The 23,774-nt window shown below is 38.8% G+C and overlaps 1 protein-coding gene across 6 annotated transcripts in view; it reads right to left on the reverse strand.

The window, feature by feature from the left end:
- The window catches only part of AFF3 (AF4/FMR2 family member 3), a 330,156-nt gene that overhangs the window by 134,892 nt on the left and 171,490 nt on the right, over positions 1 to 23,774 (reverse strand). For all 6 annotated transcript variants that reach the window (XR_003989977.1, XR_003989976.1, XM_030475872.1 and 3 more), the window contains 2 exons: positions 5,838 to 5,924; positions 266 to 302 (listed from right to left, as the gene is read on the reverse strand). Coding sequence is in view for 4 of the 6 variants with exons in the window: in XM_030475872.1 (XP_030331732.1) it covers positions 266 to 302; positions 5,838 to 5,924 (124 nt within the window). In the remaining 2 variants the exon portion in view is untranslated. The remainder of the gene's footprint in view (positions 1 to 265; positions 303 to 5,837; positions 5,925 to 23,774) is intronic.

A 23,774-nucleotide genomic window follows, 5' to 3' on the forward strand; every position in this document is an offset into this window, starting at 1 on the left:
TACCCTTTCAGTATTTCTCATCTACATAATGAAATGGTGATAAAGAAATGAATCCTTTTTTTCTTCCCAGCCCACCAGAAGAGCTGACATTTTGATGGTCACTCTTCAGTTCAGTTCTCCACATTTGGCCATACCTGAGTAATGCCTGCTGAGGCTCTGCACTGCCACAGTCTGCTACTGGTTCCTTACTCTATCAGTCACTTGTATTTCATAGCCATTGCCATCCCCTCCACCCAAAGCAGCCAGAAAATGTGTTGGTACTTACTTGTATTGCTGTGTCCTGTAGATCCCTGTTGTGACTCCTACAGTAATAATAGAAAAAAGGTATGATGTGTTATTTTTACAATAATTTTTAGCTGCAATACTTGCTTGAACATTATCTTAATACAAACAGCATTGTTAATTGTTCATTCAATTTCAGAAAAAGTAATTTTTAATTACAAGAATAAATCCAATATTTCTTTGAAAATCCATTAATTCTAAGGCTTGTAAACTTATTTCACAACAACTCTTTAATGGTGCAATTCCTTGTATAGCTATTACGACTCTCTTTCTCACTATTCGTTTATTGATCAGCCAAAACTCATCTATTATCTTCTACAAGTTTAGATGAGAAGGCAGAGGGAAGACCAATATTGTTTCATGGACCATTGGATTCCTGAGGTAGTAGCACAGCTGGTCTTTCCTTTTCACATGTTGATATTGACAGCACTGGAGAATGGAAATAGTTCTGGGTCCCCGAGATTACAAGGTCAACCTTGTATCACAAGCACAGTATCCATGAATATGGTGTAATAAATCAGACCGTTTTTTCCTCACACGCAAATGTTCACATATTTTACAGCATTTGTTTGCATTCATGAAAATATAAAAGAAGCCTATAAATAGAAGGGAAATACAAATATAAACTGTAACAAAAATCTATTTAAATTAAGAAAAAAAAAAGAACACTGCTATGGATGACAGCAGGGAAGGTATCCTGTATGTAACTCTGCTTCTGAATAACCCAGACACACACAGAAATACAACCTCATATGTGTGCTGCAATTACAACTGCAGTAAAGTCTGCTTGGAGAGGCCAGGCACCCGCAGCAATACACACGGCCATTTTCAGTGATGAATCAGGCACTGGACCAGATCCTTGGTCCACAGAGGCTGAGTGATAAGCCAAATTCACAGCTCATCAAGAAAGGAACTGCAAGTCCCCAGAGAGCTCAAGGATGCTCTGGCTTGGCTGAGCTGGGATTTTGCTGCTGAATCACTCAGAAGCATGTCACAGGTCTTTGGGGCCCCAAGAGTTTCTTTGCAGCTCTAAATGGAAGTTGACTGCACCACAGGCACTGGGGTTTTGAGGGCTTGTCTGGTCAAATCCCCTCAATCTGCACCATTTGCTCTGAAGTCAAAGCTCTCCAGACTGCATGGCTTTGATCTGTAATTTTGATGCTATAAAACACATCTGCAATTCACTGCCATCTTACGCACCTGAAATGCAAGACATCAAATTTTTGGGCAAGCCCTAGGAGTTTCTATCTTCAACTGCAGTGTGAAAAGATCTGCACTGTGTTTCACACACCAATAATAATCTGTCAATAATTTGAAATTGTCTACTTTTGACAAATTGCCTCAGCATTTTGTGAATGCTGCTGATGAAGGGATATTAAAGCCTGTTTTTTTCTGGTGACTGAATATAATCTTAAGAAGTCAGGATCAGCTTGCAGTGGTGATGCAGTGACATGTACACTTGAATTTAAATGCTATTCTAGTAGCCAATCATGCTGCCAATGAAAGTAGGCTATTAGAGCATGTTCAGTTTCCAGAATAGTGAATTTATGTGCCTAGAGAAGTTTGGGGGAATACAATCATTTTGATGGAAATATCCTCGGGTTTGTAAATGTGTTTAAAACTGCTAAACAAGGATCTCACTCACGCTTTTACGTTTTCATCAACCTCAGGAAGAATGCACCCTCCCCTTTAACTGCTTAGCACAGTATCTTACCTCTGGCATTGACTCTGCATAGTTTCAAATTTGACAACAGCAAAGTATACGAGCTATAATATTTTATTTTTCATTTTAACTGATTCTTTAAAAGAAGTGTTTTGATTCTTAACAAATTATTCTTAATAACAAAGGCTAATACAAAAATCTCATAGTGAAATAGAGAATGCTCCCACTGAGGTAGGACAAAAGTATGACTTTATGTAGCTTGAAGACCAAAGGAGAAGCCTTCACTTCTGTTTAGTCTTCACTTATTGTCTAATGTATTTGCTCCAGCTTGTTAAAATCAGTAAGAAAGGAAAAAGTAAATGAATTGAGCACATAAAGAATAACATCACTATGATAACTTAGCTTCAGCTGAGAATAATCACCCAATAGCTTTGTGACAAGACACCAGTTCTCCTTGAGTGGATAAATTAATTCTCAAATAACAAAATGATGGCTGATCCCATAATATCACATACAAATAACTAGAAATCAAACACCTGATCAAACTTTCAAGACATGAAATTGCAGTAAAAATGAAGACAGAGGGAAAAGCAGGCAGCAGAATTAACAACATTTTTTTCTTGCACAAGGGTTAAGAATTAATGCCTGCACATGAAAGCTCATTCGTACAAGCATCATGAGAGCTCTTATTTACCAAATTTAATTATTCATTTAAAGTTTATTTATTAAGATGTTTTTAATAAAATCACATTCAAATAATGCCTGATCATTTGTAAGTAACAAAGTGTGACAGAGATAGGAGAAAGGAAAGCACACACAGCCTGTCACATCACACACTGATTCAATTATCCTTAAGCTTTGAAAAACAAGAAATAAAGAGACTGTCATTGCCCCTTCCCAGTAAATTCAAGAGCACAAATTAATTCCACAGAGAAAGAAAATTCAAAGTTAAGGATGAAATGTAACTTTACGCCCTCTATCACACAAACAGCAGTTCCCTAAATGTGCTCTCCCAGCAGCACTGTGCTGGGAAATCTACTGGGTGCTGCCTACTGGATACTGTGTCAAACCTGACACAGACTTTCCTTCCATTCTTGTGCATTAACGCAGACCTCCCATGTTAATGAGATCTGATTTCATATACAGGTACAGCATATGCACATACATCCCCCTCATCCACCAAGCATATACTTATATAGATGGACACATCTAACCTAAGTTATTTAGCTTTTATTACTGGACTGATTTCAAAACCAGTATAGCTGTAGTTGCTGTGGCCTTTGCAACTTTAATAGACTAATTAATAAACTTCAAGTTTCAAACTGTCAGATCAATAATTACTTGAGTTGCAGGTTAAAAGCAGTGTGGCATGTATGGGAACTAATGATGCTGACACTCAGTTTTCATAAACAAAAAAGTAAGGATGATTTGCATTCTTGCAACAGATCAGGAGTCTTACAAGCTGTTCTTTTTCTCGTTCCCAAAATGTTGAGTATCTTTACACTTGGAAACTATCTTCTGTTAAAAAGGATTGCAGCCTACTTGCTTCTCTGGCTGGAAGAGTCATTGAAAATGAAGTAAACTGATCTCTCAACACCGAAATTGAATTCAAGGTACCATGCATCGCTTGGAACTAAAAGATTAAGTAGATGCCCTGAATTTAGCCTTTTAGCCTCTTTGCTGTCCTTGGCCACTGCTTAACTGACAGGCTCATTTATCTGAATAATATGCGATCCACAAGAGTTTGGTGTAGTCCTTAGGTTTTAATGAGGTGGGACAGCTACATAGCTTACCTGTGGGTAAGCTTCCCAAGAGTTATGGAGACATTCCCTATGAGATCCAATAATGATTTTACACCACACTTTGTGAAAAGCAATAGCTAGCTTATGAATGTTTCAAAAACGTCTGAAAAACTAGGAAACCAGTCTTTGCATTTTGGAGCCTAAAAGCAGATGCCTTCTAAGGTCTGCAACTGTACAGATTCAGACTAAGCCACAGAAGTAGCTTTTAATCATTCTAAAATATTTTAAAATAGAGGTCCTGTTTAAAATTAACATGGTCTATGGCCAGTAATGCAGGATTTTTTCCAGAATTCTGGTGAGTTTTGTTAGGTACTTCTTCCCATTTCACACAAAGCACTCTAATTTCTGACCATGCAGACCACCCAGGCCAATATAAAGTTGTGATGTTGTTTTATGTACAAAAGTATGCTCATATATTATGTGATGAAATCTTGTCCATCCTAAGCTTAAATAAAATGGAAAATCTACTTTGGTAAGAGAAAAGGAAACTACCGAGAAAAGGCTCTTTAAGAATGAATGGTGGAACTCTGAAATGGCTCTGCAGTTGAAACTATTAGCATATTTCCTAGAGAGATGGATGAACAGGCAGAGAGAAGATGAGAAATTCAATATCAACCATTATCCACATATCTTTGTGCTGTGGTCTGTGGTTCTCCTATTCCTATATTTATCACAATACATTTAGTAGAGAGGAAGTACATTCATGATGGCCACAGAGATACACTGATAGGTGCACACCTTGACCATGCACATCTGCACTCGTGCCATGTAAGCACATTGCATGGTGACAATTAGGGCAGAAACGGCAGAGCTGCAAGCACCACTTTGGTTTTGTCATCCATATCTGAGTACTTCACCTTATTGTAAACTGCTGATCCATCTATCTCTTACCAGGCTTACTCTAACGTAACCAGCCTCTAGCCCACCTACCACTTTCAATCAGCTGTCTGCCTTCAGCGAGCAAAAAGACAGTGAGTTATTTCCTTCTTTTTCTTTCATAACATGCCAGAGATGTTTTGGTTTACACCCCTGGTACTTCAAAATCATGACACCCTCATCCACGGAAAAGCTGTTTTAGTGTAGGCAAATCTTGACAGTTTCTTGGCTTTGTGGTTATAATTATTCCCTGCACTATATTTTCTAGAATGGACTTAAAAGTTACCAAAGGAACTTGCTTTAACAGGAGAAAGGCTACAAACAGCATCAGTACCTTATTTCAAGTTTGAACACTTAATGAAATGAGCTTGTGGCATATAAACAGTATATGGTGATACAATGTGAAATATTTATTGGCTGTTGCTTGCGATAGCTGATTTCATTCCCTCCTGACTCACCAAGTATAAATAATGTGGTTTCCCCAAGCTCATGCCAATGAGCTTTACCATGCTATGCTGCATCCTCCCTGGGATACCCACATAATAGTGGAGCTGGTTTCAAGGGACCATCAGCAGGACCTTGGTCCCTTGAGGGACCAGATACTTCCCTGGCAAATACTTCTGTGGTCCCTCTGGGCATCATGGCACTGGGCTGCCTGCCTCTGTAGCAAAGCTTCCCTTGAAGCCAGGTTGGTGGCAGAGGATGCATTTCCACTCCTCAGCCTCTGACTGCAGAGGCCAGTGTATTAGTAAAGCCTACCTCAGATCTCAATGGTTTCAACAAAAATCTTGGCTAGTGAAGCCATAAAAAGCAGGAGTAATAGATGCGAGCAGGAGCTTTTTGACCTGCAGCAGCTGTATGCACCCTGAGGTATCAGTTCAGTCAGGAGCCTCAGCAGATGTCTGCAGAAGGCACCATACCTGGACACCTCACTAGGGACACCTGCAGTTTTGCCTTGAGGTGAGGAATCTGTGACCCACACACCAGCATCAGTGCTGCTGCCAGAAGACGTGCAAACAAGATCGTGTAGCCCTGCAGAGTTTGTAAGTAGGGAAAAGCAGGGGATACTGGCACACACATGGCATACACATGGAGAAGGTCAATCAGCACGCTATCTAGCTCAGCCCAGAGACCCTACACGCTTAGTCAGGGCTCATTTAGGGCATATTTTGAGGGGCAGGAGGCATGGTTCTACATAATGTGGCATGGCTTACCTTATTCGGGAAGGGAAACTTGCTTTGTTCTGCCTTTCCTGGTGTGTGAATAGCTGACAGTGGAGCAGGCCATGAATGGGTCATCTCCTGAAAAAAATATTGTACAGCAAAATGTGTTTAGAAAGTCAACGGAATGGAAGACAATGATAGTATATCAGTAGCAAGAGTGCTTGGGTAGTGGAATATTTAAGTTACTGTCTAGGAAATGCCCAGTTTACGTATGATCTAGACAATACATGAGTTACATTGATTTTTATCACAGACTCTTGAGAGCAGTTCTTAAGCACCATTTCATTTTCCTGAATAGTTAATGCATCTTAAGTGCAAGAAGTTTGATCTTTCTGACAATCTGAAACCACATTTTAATTATGCAATGTATTCTGGATGGTGAAACTAACAGAAGAACTTTTTTTATAGTATGATAACAGAAATTTCAGTTTGTGACCAAGTAATGGTATACATCCTATGGACTAATCACAAAATAGTTTTCATAGACAAGGTCAGAATGATAAACACTTACTCAAAGGTTAATTCCTAAAATCGCCTTTATCACTGTAAAGGAGTTGAATGAGTTCCTAACTGCAATGTGTCTGTGCCTTGCAGGATACCCTCCCTGTATTGTTTTGAAGGACATTTTTTAATAGCTAAGAGACATATGTATTTTGACCTGACTTATATGCAGTCATCCTTGAAACAGCTTCACGTAGCAGGTAGACACATGTTCAGTACTGTTATAGTTCAAGCCTGAATGAATTGGTCTCCAAAGCAAGGCTGCATTTGGGGAGCTGTTAAATAAAACACTTCAGACAAGAAGTTTGTTGAGAGAGAGGCTTCATATTCCTCTCTAGCGCAAGCTGTTGAAGGATGGACATGTTTTTTGGCATGTTCAGCACCAACAGCCATAATATTCGGTACACAGTAACTTAACACAATTAATATGAGACACAGTGTGGAGCGTGACAACCTTGAAGAGTCAACAGCTGAAAAGCAGATAACATCCTGTCTAAGCAGGAGGCTCACTGACAGTATCGAGAGTTTGTCTGGCAGATGCTTTGATGGAGTTTGATACATTAGCTGACTGTAGAATTGTTTCTCAGTGATATTCCAAGGAGTTGTGCTGAGATTCACGATCAGTCCAAAAATAATACCGGAGTTATATTTCCATGAGTCATCCACTGCTAGAAAAAAGGTGGAGGTGAGTCTCTTGACCATCCTTCATTAGTGCTGACGGAAATGCTTCCTGACCCGGCACAGACTGTGCTGAGACATTTTTTACATAGAGGAAAGTCTCTGGCTCTTCTGCCAATGAAAGGATCAGCCCTTTCAACATAGTTTATTAGTAATAAATGTCACCTTTAAAGCATTCTTGATAAAAATTTTATTTCCTAATAAAAACTGCATTTTTTTATTTTATATGAGGCTAAAAAGTTACATGATTTATTACATCTGTAATCTATCTGCATGCCTCTAATCAGAGCATCATCTGGTTTGCAGTTTCAGTATCAGAATTGCTTTGCTTTTCAGTTCTTTGAGGCAGATTGTTCATCTTATGACTTCCTTATCTGATAAGTGCCAATAGTAGTATATAGCAATTTTTAATATAGAGTAAGTTTTTTAGACTCAGGCAACAAAAAGCACAGGCAACCAGATTGCTTTTTGCTTCAAGTACCTGGCACACATGCTATTGTTTTCAAAAGATTAAGGAATTATGTATTAGGATATATTCCAGCAGTAAAGGTTTATGACAATAACTTGATGAAAAGGAGATTTGCAATGTGGACATTTAATCCTAAGGCTGTGATCTAAAATAGTATTGCTTTCTCACCTGCTTTTCTCTGCTTTTCCCTTACAGGACCATTTGCTTACTTTCTAGAAAATGGGATGTAGTTCATGTAGCCTTCAGGTGTTTCCACTGGTAAATCCCCACTCCCAAACAAAGTGTTTTTCCCTACAAATTGAGGTGGTGAGCCCAAAAGTGTGCATAGGAATGAACTGTGTGTCCTTTTCTTCTGAAGGGCAATGCTTTGCACGTTATCCCTGTCAACTGAAGAATTGGGGCAGCTAGATTTGTAACATCTGGTGGCTTTGACTTAAAGTTATCCTACTTGTGAAATATGCTATTCAGTACTTCTGATTTCCATTTGCCCAAGAAGCAGTTCCTCCAGGTTATACAGTGGCTGACCCCTGCTGTCACCTTCAGAGAAACATCTTCTTGAGAAGTCTGCTATATGCCATACAGAAACGAATCTGTTACAGCAGCAGAGCTTTTCCCTCCCACCTTGCCTGCCCAAGTCTGGCAATGACGCCTTCATCCAGGGAAAGGACCAGAGGGCTGATTAAAAATAAGGGTGACCTTTTTTTTTGACGTGTCAAAATGTTTCATTTCTTTTTTTCCCAAGATTATTTCTCATCCACACTTCAATGAAAAATGGCCTTAATGGTCTTTATTTTTTTTTTTTTTCCAGCCAGCTTCTCTTCCCCCTTTTTATTTTGAATTGTGGTATATAATAAAGCTTTCTACATAATTTAAATTGCTTGTAAGCCTTTCTGACACAAATATTTAGTAAGACCACTGATGTTTGCCAGGGTTAATAATTGCCATTATCATGAATATCTGAATGGGAATTTACTAGAATAGTATTTTGAATTGTGATCTTATGGTGTAATTATCACTACCATTTGGAATTTAGAAAACTATAAAATGAAATCAAATTAGGAAAAAAATGTCAGAAAACTATAGGTTGTCACCACTGAGGAGTGGTGATTTAAACATAGTAAATATTTTTTTGAAAGATAAATATTAAACTATGCGCACAGTCTCTTTCTGGCTGCCAAGAACAGAACATCAAAAATCAGGAGAAAGGATTTAGGTGTCCAGCAAGTGCCAACCCTTTGCAAGGTCAAGCAGAAACAAATCCAAATCGTGTTCCTGTGTGCCAAATCTTGTGATTTTAGACTCTATCCGAAGATATTTGAGACAGATTAAAAGTACTAGTGGTGACATATGAATATATCAAGATCTTTTTTTAGTACATGGTGTGAAATGTTTGAAAGTGTAAACCAAAAAGTCAACTATCTAAATAACTAAATAGAAAGGACTCGACTTTTATTGCTAAAATTAGCTTTCATGTACAATTTCTCTTTTCTGCTCAGCTAACTTGTCTGTCTTCAGAGTTTGGGATTGGCAGTATTGGCATAATGCATCCACTGGACTGAAAACAACGTTTCAAATGGACTGATGTGAATTTAAACGTACTTAAGATCCACGGCACCTTCAAATTGGTGTTAGAACATTAATTGACACGGAACATTCTTGAAATTATAAAGAGAAAAAAGCAGGGGGTTTTTTTTTTGTTTGTTTGGTTTTTTTTTGTTTTTTTTTTTTTAGAATAAATCAAACAAAAAATATGCCTGAAACAGCTGGCACCAGAAAATGTTCCAGCCCCTACCAGATAATAGTCTAATTCAAAACCAATTTAATCTTTCTCCAAACTTCACTAAGTTTAACCCTAAAGTCCTGAACAATGTAAATTAAAGGAAGCACTGAGAAGCCATTTGGGGTCAGAAGTGGGGAAAAACAAAGATTTCTAGATCAAAGAAGAAAGCCCTGACTAGACTGCTTAAAAATACACATGGATAAGCACATATGCCCAACTGCAGGACAGCTTGTTTGAGATGATGATGACTGCCATCCTCCTCCTGCTGAAGACTGAGAGGTGGCTCTGAGACTCCCTCTCTTTTTTAAAAAAACTCACATTTCTCCTTGTGAGGGTTGCAGGGATGTTGTTTCACACTGTCATCTTTGTGGTGGTGGTGATGGCACGTCTCATTCACAAGTGTATTGTAACTCTGCAACTCTACAACTTTAGTTGTCTCCACCTGTAGTAAATCAGTTCTCAGCAGTTATACATAAATGTTCAGTTTTACAAGCTATAAAGGTCCAAGCCTAGTTAATCTTAGTCAGTGTGCCAATTTGGCTTTTCTTCTTACTGAAGGGGAAAACCTTCCAATAAAGAAATCTATAGTATTGTGTATCCGTGCTCCAAATTCAGTTTCCGCAGCAACAATTAAGCAATGAGATATTTCTTGGGGATTAATGACTGCTTGGCAGGGTTTTCTTTGGGGCTTTTAACCCTAGCTTGTAGGTAATTTTTCAGGAAAAGTACCATGCAGAGGTAAATAATAGTATTCATTCTAGACTTAAGGCAATGCTATTTATTTAGTGCCATCAATCTTCCTGTGTGGCACATGATACTGGGAATGGTTGAACTGATTCAGAAAAATTATATTTAATACAGAGTAGTGAGACCAGTAACATCTAGATTTGAAGTCTAGCCACATGTATTAACTTGGTGTTCATTTGCTGCCAGAAACAGAACTTATCATCGGACCATTAAGAAAATTGACTGTTTAATCCTCCTCTTTGCTTGTGCTCACCTAGTCAATTTTTGTTTCATGATATTTTGTCTCTCCACATCTGATGATTTAAGAAATGTTTGCAGCATCTCATAAAGGACCCTGTCAAACACCTTTGGAAAATTATTTCAGCTGGCTCAACTTCATCCCCTGCTCTACAACATGTCACAGGAATTACAGAAGATCGGTGAGACACAATTTTCCTTTGCAAATAGTTTGCTGGTTAGCTCACAAGGACTGCAGAGGCTCTCTCTTTGTAGTTACCTACACTTAAATGCAGATTTTAGGGAAGCATTAGATATATTTATTCAACTGGAAGTCAAGGTAACACAAAGCTAATGCAGAGCTTTCCAAGGTCCTTTAGTGTGTGATCACAGGACACAGTTTGAGAACATCTAATCCTGTTACTCCCCTGTCTTCATAAAATAGATTTTTTATTTCTTTTTTTTTTTTTTTTAACATAGGAGACTCTTTAACTACTGTCAGTTGGCAAAGATCGCTTTCACTTCAGTGAATCTACACTGCCACTAGCTGACAACATGGCTATGATTTTAGTGTCAAATATCCAAAGTAAAGAGTCTGACAGTGAAACTTTTGGAGACCACGTTGGAGCTGACAGCATTTCACTATGATAAGGTTCCCATGATCTAAAAAACAAATTTTCTTTTTTTTTTTTTTAAATTGATTCCTCTAGTATCTGCTATTGCTGCAACTTTTCTAACTCCAACCTTAAATATGCACCTGTAAAATAGAAAGATAAAGCTGTTTTCTCTTTTTTCTTTACCATGTCACTTATCCAAACTTCATCTACTTAACTCTACTCCTGCCTCCTAAGCCCTGTAGTATTCTTTGAGAACTTGATAATTTTCCTCTTTCCATTTTGGCACCTCTTATTTTGTCATTATACTTCTGGTAATATGTTATTCAGAACCACCACCGCCCAGCAAAATATCTTCCCATTTTCTTTCTTCTGTTGTTTCTTGTTTTACTTCCTTTCCATCCACTTATTTGGCCAGGTTTTAATTTACAGTTTGTATTTATGTCACTTATGATGTAAAATGCTTTCTAAACTTAAGTGACAAATGTGGTTTCACCCACCCACTAACTGAAGGATGAAATAAGGCAACTACTAAGAGCTCCCTGTCGTGGAGCTGAAATAGCTGTAAGGACACCATTTACGCCGAGCTGGGTGCCAGTTCAGCACTGAATCTCAGTCAGCAGTTCTTCTGTCTTCCTGTTTCTGCTAAAACGATTTAAAGCAGTCACTTTTTTTGATAGCAATCTGCTGCAAAACACATTCTACCACATCTCCCCTTTGGCACCAGTCCCAAGACCCTTCAAATGCCCTGTTGCTTTCTGTAATATGAATTCCTTTCAATAGGTTTCATTGGTATAACATCGAAAGATACATGACAGTTCAGGGGGAGAGTGCTTGTCAAGGAATTTTTTTATTCTAAGCAAAGAAATAAAGGTAATGGTGTAGCTTGTGAGTGTGTCATTTGTGCTGTGTTTTTTGATTCAGACCTGCATGGATGGACATCAGCTGAAATTGTCTGATAGAAACCGGACTCTGTGTGTGTGTGCATGCATCTGTGGGCTGGGGAGACAGAAAGAAAAAAAGAGAAATTAGGCTTTTGGAAAGGAAGAAGGTCAGAGATTTTGCAGACTGCAGCATTAAAGATTGTGTTCAGCATCAAATCTCTGGATATTTGGTATCTACAGAATGAAACCATTCCAAATCATGAACATTTGCAGCGTGATCTGTGGATCAATCCACTTTACAGCAAATCACAAATGCCAATGCAATAAGTTTCTGTTTGGAATAGATTATCTCTGCTTTAATGGAACCATCCTGCAAATAACCTGCAACATTTAGTCAAGGTTCAGCAATCTAGGACAGATAAATGTAAAAGAGGGCTGCTTACTTATCAAACTGACTTATTTAGGTCCTTCATTTTATGATTATAATTCCTTAACAAAGACACTTGCAAATTTTTATTCATTTTCGGGGGACTAAATGAGCCTATAAGTCCGGAAGAAGCTATGTATACCCAAGAGAAATGTAGTTTGATTTTAATAGCAGATGTTAATTAGGGTATAACCCATGCCATGCTCTCTCATATCCAAGTTTAAGACAAGAAGATTTATCTATGTCAGGAAAGGAAGAACATGTTCCTTTACAGGTAAAGCATAAAAATAATTTAGAGGGCTTCCTTAAAAACTTTTAAATATTCTTCACTAAAAAAAAAAAAAAAAAAAAAAAAAGACAAAATTTCTCCTTTATCTCCTTTATTCTAAATTATGAGTATCTGTTCTCAGCTAAGAAGCTATGTTTTTAGATGAATGCATTGGGCCATATGATATGACAAACTGTCTGAAAACCAGCCTTGCCTGGGCAAGCTCAGATGATGTGGTTAATCAAGGTACAATCTTTATTAGTGCATTAACCTCCTGCACTCAAGGACTGTAGATTCTAATTCCTGAATTGCCATGCAAGACTGATGCAGCTAGTTTTCTACTCTCAGTTGGCAGCAAGCTAACATAAGTAGCTAATGAAGATGAATAGCTGCCTCTTGGGAGTGGGGGGAGGAAGAGGAAAGGAAAAGACTTAGGATACTTCAAGGTCCAGATCTCTGCATGATTTCAGATAATAATGAAAAAGTGCACATAGTCGACATTTTCAGAGATTGTAACAAGCATGTTAATTCTGCAGGATGCTAAAAAAGCAATGGTAATGGCCTCAGGATTGCTCTGGAAACGTTTCAAGAAGTTAACACAAAGGCTATTGAAAATAAAGATTAGGACACTGGTCAGGGACTCACCACGCTTTTGATGGATGATTGTATTAATATGCACAAAGGAGCAGACAAAAAAAAAGGCCCAAAGTTAAAAACCAGATGCATTTACTAAGGAAAACATCTGTGGTTTGGAGAAGAAAAAAAATACCATCACGGTAAATATTTATCAATAGGAAAATATCTTTGCCACAAATGAATGTCATGTTCTAATATAAACATCCCTTTACTCCAGACAAAAATACACTGCTAAATGCGAGGAGGTTATCCAAGCAAGATTTGCAGGGGAAAAATTTTTTTTTGAAACTAGACACATTTTTCAAGTTTCTTATTTTGTGCGAGATTGGAAGCTTTCTGGTAGGTACAGTATTAGTTCTGGTTCACCCCCGTGACAGAACGTGAAATAGCAGGTCATCGGTTGGCCTAATTTGCTCTTAGTTCCAGTCTTTCATACTCTCAAAGCCAGTTCAAGAGGACTGAGGGTACCGTAAAGACTTACTTGGTTCCTGGGAACCCAAGGGCTCATACAAAGACCTTTTTTGTGCATCTGCAGTGGAGATTCACCACTGGGTATGAATTTATAAATTTAGCTCAGCTTGTTCAGCCAACTGATCGAATATTTCAAGCTTCATGAACTTATGGGTAAAACAGTAGTGCCTGTGTGCTCTGTGAACAAGTTATGGGCAGACATTACATGAATTAAATACCTTGTGCTGAGTTAAGGTTTAAGGTACTACCAGAATGCCTTTCAGCTAACATATCCGTGAAGGCTGCCAACCATAACAAGAAGAAAGAAAGCTTCTGTTCTGTCCTACTACAACAAACTTCTTGGTGAGTATGAAAAGATGATAGAGAGGGTAAGAAAAGACTATTGAAAGAAAAAAGTTGGAATTAAAGTATTAGAAGTTAAATTGCTGTCAAATGTGGCTCTATAAAGCATAGCTCCATTGCACTTGTGGTTTCTTAATGATATTAGATGAAATGTGCTCAATTTACAGGTGAAAAATCACACCAGACTGGGACCCTGGACTGCGCAGCTGAGCATCAAGGCAAGGACTCTTCTTCCCATTCCTCTGTTGTAGCACAGAGAGGTTCTTCAAGGCAAAGCATCCTGTAAATCCTTCCCAGACAACCTAGCATGGATGTGGCTGACTGCAATTAGCAAACAATTTTGTTTATGATGTTCTGACAACTTGGGGAATCTGTTCATATACAAGCCATTTATTCTGAATGAGATTAAGAAATCAGTGTAGCACTGCATGCTTCAGTGTATGTGAATTCAACCATCTGTTCTCAAGGTTGCATCGTATGCCTCCTAGATCTGAATTGACAGAAAGATGTTAAATCTTGATGGTTTGTATTCTAGAAGTAGCATAGTGGCACAATCTGATGGCTGAAGCTGACAGAGACCAGTTCAGCTAAGAGTACAGAGGTATAGAGTTGAACACAGACAAACTCATGTCCACAAATGAAGAATACTATATACACCTGGTAGACTGGGACACTGTACCCAGAAAGGAGTTAGAGATCACCAGAAGAGAAGCAACTGAAAATAATCTCCCAATATCACATGCCCTTGCCCAAGGAGCTCGTTCCATCATTGTGCATTTGAAAATGGAGAAGCAAGTAGCACAGTAAAACTGGTGAGACCACTTCTGGAATAGCCTGTTTCTTTGACCACATTTCTCTAAAAATGCTGGAAATTCTGACAGGGTGAAAAAAGGAACAAGAAAAGATCACAGATATTTACATAGATCAGACCTGTTAGACTAAGAGCTACTATGCTTGATTTGCATAAGTACCCTCATAGGGGAAAAAAACTCTCTATCTTGACTCTTAGAAAAGTTATTTGTAGCCAGCTGTCAAGTGTCCCAAGGTAGAAGGTGGAACCTATACTCAACACCTTCAACAGGGTTCACAAGAGACGACAGGAGCATCAAGGTTGTTCATGCTTAATAAATGTCCATGTACACAAAATTTCGAAATAGGTGTCAGTGGAAAATGTCAGATCACAATAGTAGAAAAAGATGAAAACCACTAAATTCTTGCATCATGAGACAAAGCATAGAAGGACACAAAGGAAAACTGAAATTAGGAAAAAAAGAAGAACTTATGAGTGGCAGCTCGTGCTACAGAAATGCCTGTCTTCATCTCTTGAAGTCTTAAGATAAAGAAATGATGCTTTTCTGAATTATATGCTTCAGCCAAATACAAGATAACGAGCTCAAACCGGGGGAGAGTGGCTGCAGTTATCTGGCTTGTTACACAGGTCAGAACACTAGTCAGACTGAGTGATAAAATGCACCATTCAGGCTCACACTTAAAATGTACCTAAGTTGGCTTCTTGTTCTTTATTTTAGAGATTCTTTTTCAGCCCATCAAAATCCTTAGCATTTATGGCTCTCAATACAGGCTTTATAAATGAAGAAAACACATGAATCATTTGTATTCACATGTGTATGCCAGGTACTGATCACAAAAGCAGTGATTGGGTTGCTCCACTGTGTTTTAGAAAAGATATAACCAAAAGTTTGCTCTTTCCTTATGTATCTGTAATTTATTGCTCATAGTTGTCCCTTGCTGGTTTTGACTGTATAAGGTCCAGATGTCTTGGGGATTTAATTGAGGGGTCAATATGATGAAGGCATCTGCCCAAGTTGGGACCAGGGTGTGCAGAACAGTGTTTCAGCAGGTCCACGTAGGCACAGCCACTAATAAAGGTACCTCTTTGCCTCCTCTTGTCTTCAGTAACATACATGGCCTGCTCCTGGTAGGCATAGAGGAAAGAGGGTCTCCATACTACCAACATCTCACCCCTGAGGTCTGGGGAATGAGCCCTGGCCAGAAGCGGGAGCCAGGTACATACATCTTCCCTCTCCCTTCAGGGCTTCCCAAAGAATGAAGGCCACCCCCTTCTTAGAGTTATGATATCAGAAAGAGAGGACTAAACCTCCATCACAAACTCCCAAAGCTGGCATTTTACATCAAACTACTTTCTGACCCCAAACCTAAACAGCCCGACCAGCCCCACAAGACAAACCACGCACAAGCTCCAACACCACAAAGAAAGTCAACAACAACCCCCAACCAGCCACTAAAAACATCCTACCCCACAAGAAGAGAACATAGCCAATCCACTAAAATCCAACCGAACAAAAAATGCCCCCACACTATCAACAGTATTCACCCCAAACTTAACCCCAGACCCCCAAAACAAGCCCTAAAGCAACCACTAAAACAAACCCTACAACATACCCCACGACACGCTGATCCCCTCAAGCCTGAAGAAATGGATCAGCTGCCAACAAAACAGAATACACAAAACCCACCAACATTACACCCAAGTACACTATAAATAGCACCAAGGACACAAAAGAAACACCCAAACTCACCAACCACCCACACCCCACAACAGACCCAACCACCAACCCAACACCACCATAATACGGTGACGGATTAGAAGCAGCCGTCAATGCAGCCAAAGCAAAACAAATTCCTAAAAAAAGCACAAAACAGGCCATAAAGTTCTCGCTTAGGGCCTACCTAAGGTCTATGGCCTGAAAAACCATTGTTGACAACTCAGCTACAAGAACCCCATACATAAAGGGATCCCCCCTTCCCCCCCCAGGGCTAAACCTGGATTATTTCCCAAGCCATGTGCATCGGGCATTCAACAATTATCCTTTTACATGACATTAAGTTTTTTAGTGGTTGAAAGGTGTATGTTTTCTCCCATTAGCTGTATCACTAGGATTGTTGGTGTTTTAGCTCATTTTTTTTTCTTGGAATGATGTATTCTATGGTTGGCAACAGTTGTTTTAATGTACTGGGTCAATGTAATGGTCTTTTTTAATCTTTATAGTTTTGGCATACGGAAGTGCTCTGGTAAAACCCTTAATGGTAACGGACCATATGTATTCAATTGTGTCTTGTTGTACTGACACTTGTGTACTAGGTTATTTATTAGTCGGGCTCCTCATGAGAAATCAGCAACCCAGTGTATGTAAGGTCCTCCGCTACTAGCTTCAGGCCCTATCTTTCCCCCTACACCCTTGCCCATCTTGCTCTTTTGCGCCTCTGGTTCCTCGGTCAGGGCCATGGGCTGGTTGACTCACCATACTATTATCTTCACAGAGCCATCTGGTTCGCTATTTGATTGCACTCTGCCTCGTAATCACGACATCTTAAAGCTCTGGCGCATCTGGTTTGGTTTTTTTTTTTTTTGGGGTGTCTTCACTCGACCCTTCCAGTGCAATGGGTAAATATCAGTTGTTGACATGCACATATATGGGTTACTTGCAGTCTGGTCCTGGTCCTCAAGGGTTAAGTTGCTGAGATGGTTGAAGTATATGGGGAATCATCTTAACACTGATGCACTTCGTTTTACATTTGGTTATGGTATTCTCACGATCTCCGTACTATGATACTATTCGATTAATGTTTGCGGGACATAATTCTTCATTTACTCCTGGCAAACAACCTGGATTTTCCCAGAGAATCAGTCACCCACACTGGAAAAAATCCAGCAAGGTGGCAAAGGGGGGCTTGCTGCTACCACCAGAGGGTGGGGGATCAGCTCCATGACTCTGCACTGTAAAAGCATGGCCAGATCCTGCTGCACTTGGAAAAGTGACTTTACAGCACTTCCTTTTCCTCATGTGTAGCCCAATACCTATTTATACTATATGTAGATGATAATCTCTCTCAGGTGAGCATTATGTTGTAGCATGTACATGGCACTGTGCGTACTCAGGCTATGATTTTGTTCAGAAGTCACCAGGAACATCAGGTTTTGTTGACTTCTACAGTGGTGAAAATACCAGCACAAGTCGGCACAAGGAGAATAGTCCCTCTTACATAAATTACTGGATATCTTTAGGACTTACTTGGCAGTAAAAAATTAACTCACAAAAACCAAAGCTTGCACATTGCAATGGTAGAAGTTCTCTACCAAGGATAAAACATGTAGTTGAGTCTCCTCAAAACTACTACTGGACCTTGAACTTCTGAATTTAATGCCGGAAACTTTTGTGGACAAAATCATCTGACAGTATTTTAGACGAGTGAAGTGATTTCCTTTTCTTTTTGACATCTTCCAGTGTTGATGAAGGACTTTTTCCAAAATGTGTGTCAAAAGCATATGGGATAGGAAGAGAGGAAGAAAATATGTACTGAAAGAATCCTCTAAATAGCTGAAGAATTTAGTAGAGAAGTTCCAGTGGATGCACTCTTCATCCAAAGTCCCTCAAGCACTTCTGAGACACCCATCCCTGCATGCCATGAACACTGGCCAATGCGAACTGCATGCAGTAAGGCTGGAGGTTTCGTTGTTGAGAGCAGAGGCAAAAATAAAGCCTAGAAAGTGATAAGACCGAAGTCCTGCTGCTATGTTCCAGTCTTTGCGTGGCTTACTGAGGCAAAAACTGATAATCAGGATTTTTAGCATGGGTTTGGTAAAGGGTTTGGTAAGCAGAGCATACTGAACTTCTGTTATATGAATTTTTGTCTGTTTCACGGAGTCAAAGCAACAAATCAGTAGTCATAAGCAGACTATTTTTTTATGTTCATCTGCAGGTTGTTTAGGAGAGAAATCCTGTTATGCGGCCAACCGGAGCGTGAGCACGTGGGGCACTGGCCCTGCTTGCAGAGCTGGCACAGTCACAGTTCCAGCACTTCAGAGGCTGAAGGTTCCTGCTGCAGCAGACCTGCACCCTGAAAAGACTGGCAAGGGGAGGGAGAGGGCTTGAGGCCAGCCCCTTGTTGCTGTGTAGAAAAATGTTAGGCTTGCCAGCAGCATGGTGCCTCTGGGAGCCCTTACAAGGTCCCTACATGCAGGCAAGGAGCCCACCAGGGCTACTTCTGCTCACCATCATGTTCTTGGGATCCAGTGCCAGCAGCATGAAACAGCACTTACGACTTCTTCTGCTACACATGGGGTGGCCTTTCAGAAGCTGTCTGAGGCAGGGAGAGACTCTTTGTTTGCTCCAGTTGTGCCTGGGCAATCTGGCATTTCTTGTTAAAACTGATTTTAAATTATATTTCTCCCTAGCTGCAAATACACCCATAGAGAAGTGAAGAACACCATTCTTTAGCTGTGCAATTCATACTTATCTAATGTTTATATGAAGTGGGTTCTTCAAAGCTAAGATTGTCTCAAGCTCTGCTTGCTTTAAGCCCTCAAACAGTATTTAGTGCTTACTGTACACATTGGCTGTCATTTGCAAGGTGTTCTGCAAACCTGAATTAAGCATCCCAGCACCCTTGTAATCTCTGTGAGTACTGTACTATTATTATGAAGTAAAATATATAAAACTGGAATTAAGGTTGAAAGAATCTTAAGTCACTTCTGAAAATCCCTGTCCCAGCACAACTGGTATGAAGGGTGACAATGTTGTTCTGTGACTTTACTTTGAAAAAAACAGCAGAAGGTATGAAAATATACAGTGAGTCTTTAACTCTCTTCCTAAAGCAAATATTCTGGCTTCATCCATTACACCATTTATTTCATTAAGAACCAGAGTGACACTAGTATCTTATTCATTATTGTAGGCATTGTCTGAATAAGAAATTTACAGCTGTTTAAAAAAATAAACCACTTTAAAACCGAACACGTTTAGATATATCTAAATTGGTTAAAACCAAATTAAATGAAAGGAAACAGTTCATAAGTAGACTGGTGATGAAAAAATTAAACTTGAACTGATGAAACACCCATATGCACAGAAAACCTACAGGAACTAGAGTATCATGCTGCCTCACCATTTCTGGATATTCTCCACTGATGTAGTACCAGACTTTCAGCAGAAAGATAGGTCGGTTTTACAGATAGGATGTTATGAAAAATTATGCTAAGAAAAGTTTTTACAACTCTCTAAAATATTCCTCAAGATGTTTGCCAGCAAACAGTAGGTGATTATGAAATTATAGGCTGCATTGTGACAGAGGCACGCAAGGAAGTAAGATGGTTACAAATGCATGTTTATTTTTGAGCTCTTAACTACACACGATTTACTTATCCACTTTACAGCAAAATTAACATCTTTTGCAGTCATTTAAAAAAAATGAGGATATATATAGTTTAGGGTTTTTTTTTTTACCTTATAGAAATCATGTGGAAAAAATTAAACTAATACATAAAGAAAAGGGAAACAAGACATACCATTACCACTTTTTAATTATGTTATCTATTTTTTAGAGAGGACGGAACTGGGAATATCTGCCTTACCATTGGAAATTTTAAATATTAAAAGTTATGAAAGGTTGTTTTGTGGTAGAAAATGTGAATTTCTTTTGATTTCTCTTCATAAGAACCATCAAACTGCAATTCACTGCATTAAGAAGGTCCATATAATGTCTACATACCAATATATTCCCACTTAAGACTTCAATGACTTTCCTACTCAGGGAAGGATTTCACCCTGTTGATTAAAGGTAGTCCTTCAGGTCAGTTCTTTTTTTATTACTTTGAAAAAGTTTCTTAGTAAAACAATGCAGTGAATATATCCTTCAAAGCTTTAGTATACATAGAATCCTATCAGAAGTAAGATCACATCATAGAGCTTTTTCCCTAGCAGCAATGAAAGCATAAATCAGGAACACCCTCGAAATTAAATGGAGACAGTTGGAGATTACTACAATGCTAAAAAAGTAGCAATCATGAACATTTCATGCTTTTCTGTGGGAAAAAATGAGATCCTGGAGTTATGTTAGGTGGCTTAAAATAATCTGTGTGGCAAGGCAATTGCATTCAACTGGTGTATGTTGATTAGAGAAACAATGATTAGAGGCGAGTCAACTAACACAACTCTGTGTCCAGAACACCAGCCATAATACCAGTGGTACAAACCTGGTCCATCCCCAGTGCTGAATTATGTCAATCAAAACAAACTCTGGTTACAGTGAGGCAAAGCAGAGTAGCCTGCCAGGAGTTTTGCCGACTGTTCAGCAGATCGAAGCAGTTGTAATATCTGTGCACAAGATAGTCTGAAGTTCTAAGATAGAGCACGTTATAAAGTGAGATAACAAAAGATAAAAACTGCACTTTCAAATTAATCCTTTAATGCCAACTAGCAGTAAAGCTTTTACTAGAGTCTCTTTGTTTTTATTGACAGGTTCATTGTGTTGAATCCCTATCCATATTTTAGCCCCAGTGCCTGGGTTCACATCACCATTGGTTTCTGATGTTTAATCTCATTAGTACGGCTATTTGTATTGATATACTCAATAAGGTTGCTAATACTACCTTAGCTAAGTGTTATTTATTGTATCTGTATATACAACAATATTAACACAGTCAAGCATCAGCATTGGCACTTGAGGGCACCATTAAATTCACCCAGTGTTCAGTGAGAGATTTAATGATGGATTTAATAGTATTAAATAAGAAAAAAATGCCCTTGGCCTTTACATTCTCATTTAAAAACATATAAAAGAGTAGTAATTCAGGCAGTTCTACTTCTTTCAAAGATTTTGCTTTAAATCATGCTCAGCAATATGAGATCAGTTGTAGTTTGTCAGTTTTTGTATCTTGACCGAAGACAGCAGCCCCCGGCCTACCAGAATTACCAAACTGTTGGCAAATTCAGCTCAAGTTCCTGCACCAAATATTTGTGAGTTTACTGCTAAAACAATGAAGACAAAGATTGGTGGAAAATTAACACAATGGTGTTTCCTGTGAGCTACGTTACAGACACTTTTGTTACTAAGAAATATAAGCAGAGCCATGAAATAACTGGATATTAGCTTTTTATGCTGATTTTTTTCCATGGAATATAAATAGGTTTTGGGTTTTTTTGTTTGTTTTGGGGTTTGTGTTGCTATTGGTTTTGGTGTTTGGTTTGGTTTTGGTTTTTTTTTTGTGGGTTTTTTTTGATTTTTTTGTTTGTTCTTTTTTTAAATGCTGTAGTGTGCCTGCTGAATTTTCTTGTAGTTTTTAGTTGCATTTACCTTGCTTTCTTTCAGTCTCCAGATGTCTGTTACTAAATGGACATACTGATGTTCTGCAGCCCATCAATGACAGAATTTCACCCAAGAAAGGCATATGAATGGCTTTTTTTCTGTCTCTGGGTCAGTCTGAGATTGGAAACTTTCTTCATATGCTGCCCAGCCAAGTCTGTTCCCTTACATTCAGTTTGAAACCAAGTGGGTGGAAGAAAAATATGGGAAGACAAAGATGCTCTCTACATGACCCTTACCAGTGATTAAAGGGTCACCTAAGCAGCACCTGCGAGTTCTTCTTAAGCTTGAAAACTGTGGACCATATGTGCAGGCTCTCAGTTACTTCCATATGTAAAACGGAATTTATATCACCATGAACAAGCAACTCTTCGGTCGTAGGCTTTTTTTTTTTAAACATATTTTCAGTGTCTACCATGAAACAGATTATACACTTACACTAGCAATATGAACACTGACAATTAAAAGATAACAGTAAAACTATCATATTTGAATTTGAAACCAAATTTAAAAAGGTGGGGTTTTTTTCAGCGATTCTGGCATTAAAGAGAATATGGATCAAATCAAAACTATACTTCCAAACACATGGGTAGTAACACTTACAATTAGATCCTTAGCAGCAAATTGTGAAAAAAAAGAAACCAAAACAAATCCAAAACCCAACAAATAAAGCCCAAGTGACTGCTTATCAGGGAACATTCAAATTTTCCTCTGAATTTTCTCTGCTTGTGAATAGTTCTACAGACACAGCTACTGGGGGAATTTGAACAAACTTGCTATTTAACATCTCACAAGATAATACATCTAGTTTAAAGCAAGAGTTATGCAACAGAGACAAAGAAAGGGACAAGCCAATCTCATTTCCTCACACATCCAGACATGCTGGATTAATTATAGAGCGTTATATAAATGTGTATGTGTTTGATTCCACAGTGCTTTCCAAAACAAGGGTAGGATATTGCTGACGTTCAACCACATCACTGGTGGAAAAAAGCTATATAGGGTACATAGTTCACTGCACAACAGGAAGGGGATGGGAACTAGGTTAAAGGAAATATCACCCAAGGATGAGAAGAAATCCCATTTCTTATCAGACAAACTCCCAGGTCTCTGATGTCATTTCAGAACATGGCTCTTTGGCTGTTACAGATACAGCTAACATCCTCATACGATGAAACATACGCTTCTCAGTTTATCTATTTCAGAAAAATGAGCCAATGCTAGAAAACTAGATTCCTTTTTGTGCCATTAGAGCCAAGACTCCTGCATCCACCTGCACATTCTCATGATTTTGGTGCATGAGACCTTGGGTGGATCCACAGCTAAGGTTTAGTTTATACATTTGTAAGTGTGGTGCATATGTAATATGCATTTTTTTGCACAGTTATTTCGAATAATAAGGAAATCAATTTTAATTAATTTGGATTAAAAAAAAGGATCTTAAGTGGTAAGGTTTGCTGAGAAAGTATCAGTACAAGTAGGACAGAGCCGTCTTCTCTTGCAATTGACAATGAGATTTATTTTTTTTTTAATCACCTCTAACAGCAGGCAACCCAGTATTGGGCATTCCTGAAATGGCTTTGTAGCACTTTGCCATCTTTGGATGAGATACTTCTGGTGAGTTCCTCAGAGGCTCTGAGCTTTACTTCTGCCTGTGGGTGCTCAGAGACAGCTCTCATTGAAGTCAATGGAAGCTGAATGTCCATAAATAGGGGGAAAAAAAAAGTAATTTTACTAGTGGCAGTAAGGATTTAAAAATGCATGAGTAGGC

Source organism: Strigops habroptila, chromosome 2 (assembly GCF_004027225.2).
Source record: "Strigops habroptila isolate Jane chromosome 2, bStrHab1.2.pri, whole genome shotgun sequence".
Lineage (NCBI taxonomy): Eukaryota > Metazoa > Chordata > Aves > Psittaciformes > Psittacidae > Strigops > Strigops habroptila.